The sequence below is a fragment of the Sphaeroforma arctica genome, assembly GCF_001186125.1.
Source record: "Sphaeroforma arctica JP610 unplaced genomic scaffold supercont1.15, whole genome shotgun sequence".
Taxonomy (NCBI): domain Eukaryota; class Ichthyosporea; order Ichthyophonida; genus Sphaeroforma; species Sphaeroforma arctica.
This window is the reverse complement of record NW_014040543.1, coordinates 110671-114392: the sequence shown is the minus strand read 5'-3', so window position 1 is coordinate 114392 and position 3722 is coordinate 110671. Positions and strand designations below refer to the sequence as shown.

Sequence of the window (3722 nt, the reverse complement as noted above, 5' to 3'; positions counted from 1 at the left end):
GTGTGTGTGTGTGTGTGTGTGTGTGTGTGTGTGTGCCTGTACATATATATATGTGTGTGTGTGTGTGTGTGTGTGTGTGAGTGGATGAATATTTCTTTTCATTTAAAACTGCTCGATACAGAACGCAGTCTCCTCTGATGAAACCGGATTGACTGATTCGGAAGACTGTTCAAGTATATCTGATGCAGAGCAACTGGAGGTCTCAGAGGATTTGTTAGAAGTCAGTGAATGGTAAGTATGAGCACACAATTGTGAACATTTCTCGTGTGACTGCTATGGTCTTCTATTGAAATTTATTCTCAAGATCTTCATGTTGAGTTTCGGTTGCAGGAAGGCGGTAGATACTCGACAGTCGAAACCTTGTGTGAGTCTATTCATTTGTGTCAGAATGCTGTTATAGGCGGATTTCAATACGTATCTGTGGTGTTTATTGGTTAAAATTCTAGCTACTACAGGAAGCTGCGTTGCTATGTCTCATAATGGCATACTCAATTTAAGTTATCCCAGGCACCTTTCATAATCTACAAGCTATTGCTGGACTCTTAGACACAGAGAGGGCGAGGATGCTAGATCCTCTATCTCTCCACTATTCTAGTATAGCTAATAGATTGTATCCTACACCTCTAGCCTCCTGTGGTAGATAATTTCTTAGGTGTGTACCCCTTTAAAAGTATAAACATCCTATTGTATAAAGAGATTGCCCCCTCCTATTAGCTAACGTATCACGGTGCACGTACAAACACCGCGTGTGATGTACGTCACCATTTTCGACTTTGACGCATGAAAGGTCAAATTGAGTAGATTGGTGGTGGCACTCCTGTATGTATTCAAACTCTTAGAATATTGTGTGCCGCAACAATGGTATCAACTGTCGCTCTGTGTACTCTATATCTGAAAACAGCAGTGAAGCAGATGACGGTTTCGAGGAGGAAGTTACAAGTCAACAAACACCGCCTGGCTGGGAAGAAAACCGGCCCACACCTGAGATACTCGATTGTAGTGACATGTATGTGGTGGAAGGCTTGAAAACTATATTCTGTGAACATTCCTGTTGTGACCAATAGTAATGTGCGTTTCAGGCTAGTGTGTGCGTCAGTGACAGTGCTAATTGTTCACAACTTACGCTCACGCGGCTTTCTGTATGCGCATGGACTACCTAGCGATGGTTGTTCGCGGCTGTGTTCATATTCGAGACATGGACAAATGTGAAAATATTCGTATTCTAAAGGGATAAAGAGGTGGACACATGTCAAATATATAGCGATTATAGATGCGTTACAGAAATCAGCAATCTTGATTGAGATGCCCAGAATCTCCATCGGCTAAAGATTCTCGTTCAGATACAATAAGCGGATGCGGAAAAATGGATTAGTTTATCAGTATTTCGTTTATCTCAAACAAACATTGTTTTACTATATATGCTGTCTACGACGTTAAATCGTCTTAGTAGCTTGCAGTTCAGGATGTTTCTGTTGTGAATAGCCTCTAGTACAGAATATTTCTGTTGTGAATAGCTTGGATTACAAAACATTTTTCGTGATGTTAATCGTATTGATCGCGTTTCGTCACTTTTATATGGTGCTGTGTTTCAATGCCGACATTTTCAATTCTACACTTATCATGACATCATCGGAGATGACTGTATGTAGTAGCTGCAAAGTTATCAATACATTTTAAGTGTGTGTTTCTCAAACCAGATCACTGTTGTGTTCGGCAGATACATTCCCTATTCGTTCACAATGTTCGCTCGCCTACAGCACGCTCGCCTACAGCACAGACCATATCAAATTAAATATCTTACAAATGCGAACTTGTTGTCTAAAGGTAAAAAATATTCCTCTCTCGCCAGTGAATCTTCTTAAGGTATGCCATACTTGATTCGACAGTGCGCATATTCAGTAGGGTGGACATCTTGCTTTTTCATAACGGTTGCCTTCCCGCTCATTTAACTACCATACCGATACCACACGCTTCCAATCATAGAGATACTACACGATTCATCCCTCTGTTAATCTGTTATAACGATGTACAATGCTCTCCAATCACAGCGAGGCAGAAGAAGCACCAAAGGTAACTCCGATTATTCGAAAGCACAAAAATAGGAAAGATAACACCGAACGGCAGAGTCCAACTTCTAATGATACCGAAGGTTACTGTTTGGCCGATGGCATCAAAGAAATAGAAATTGCGACACGGCAAAAGGAGGGAAACAATGTAGATATCGGGAATAGCGAATCTGAACTTTGCAGCAGCACAGATGCAGCGAAAGGCATTCAAAGTTTGGGTGTAGTTGCCACGGGTGATATCAAAACGCCAGGCAAATCGGGAAGCGCAAATGGAGTTGTAAACCCTCAAAACTTGCAGAACAGATCTATCAATGAGCGAGAGTGCATAACTGGTGACATTGCTGCGGGTACAAGTTCGCCTGTGACTAAGTCGCATGCACGCGGGAATGAGCCGGACGCAGTGGAGGCAGATGAGCACTTAGCCCTGTGCGACGACACACAATGTGACGAAGTCGCTGATGTGCCGTCTACCATCAGCGATGGCGTGGGGGAACTACGATTAACAAGAGATGCGCGTATGGCAGCCACTGACGTTGATGTTTCCAGAGCTATCCCCGATGAAATAGATACACCCAATGCCGAAGACATGGGCATGAAAGGGCTTTCCAGTATTTCCGATGGCAATGTGATCTTAGGTGCTAGATCTATTGAACAGCATGATGCCGCAACGGCTGCATCCAATTCGTACCCTGACGCTACCGACAGTGATCTGCAGGGCTCTGGGGATGAATTGGTAAATAGGACTGATTCCATCGAGACTTCTGACAACGGATTGAGATGTGAGTACGAGAGTGACCAGAGTAGTATACACAATGCACCAGTGGACTCCAAGGGAACTCAGGATGATAGGATAGACGAGATAGTGCCTTGCGCAGACTTGCAAATCAATGGTAAGGATGTCACAAAGGACGATGAAGATGCTATGCTTTGTGAGGAAATCATTGCACTACACACTGAAGGTACAACTGAACATACAATTCATTCTATTAAGAATGGCAGTGTATCCGAAGGAAATAAGACCCTACAAAGCAGCGGAAAAGTGAAAAGTCAACCAGACTTACGGGGGAACACTTCACAATCACATGGTGATGGAGACAACCATGATGAAACAGAGGAGAGAAGGCAACTACTCGTTGCCACTACGATGGAAGAGGCTATAGACTCTCGACTGGAAATGGCCAAGAGTGCACGAGTGGTGTTGTGCAAAGCATTGACAAAATTTGGACACACCTACACTGATGACAGGCTGATACAATTTGCAAGTAAGGAGGGCATCGTGTTTAATACTGCCAATACTTAGCTCATCTCTCGTGTGTACTCTACATGATGTGCACTACGCTGAATGGACGATACAGTCTGGGGGTGCAGTGGGCATGTAATGAGGTAGTCCGATTTAGTAGGGTTTTCGAGTTCATAGTATACTGTATTAGTCTTAGAATTAATTTGAAGATAATAGAGGATACTCTTCTTGCAGTGATTGTGTTGGTCTCCGTTCAGGATTGCACATCTCGGGATAATTTTATGGATCTGAGACTCCTTATCTTCACAACAATGGCAATCAATCTTCTGCGAATATAAAAAAACTTTGTTGTCGACAGCATTGAAAAACATTTTCCGAGTACTGCCCCGCAATAGTATTTAACGACTATTTTTATA

The 3722-nt window shown here is 42.9% G+C and overlaps 1 protein-coding gene across 1 annotated transcript; it reads left to right on the top strand.

The window, feature by feature from the left end:
- Nucleotides 1-121: 121 nt before the first annotated feature.
- On the top strand, nt 122-3366 carry SARC_00489 (hypothetical protein; the record flags this gene model as incomplete). The annotated part of the gene is made up of 3 exons (XM_014305825.1): nt 122-231; nt 902-1006; nt 2049-3366. Coding segments are annotated over 3 exons (1533 nt in total), but the record flags the coding sequence as incomplete, so codon positions are not given.
- Between the last annotated feature and the right edge of the window lie 356 nt (nt 3367-3722).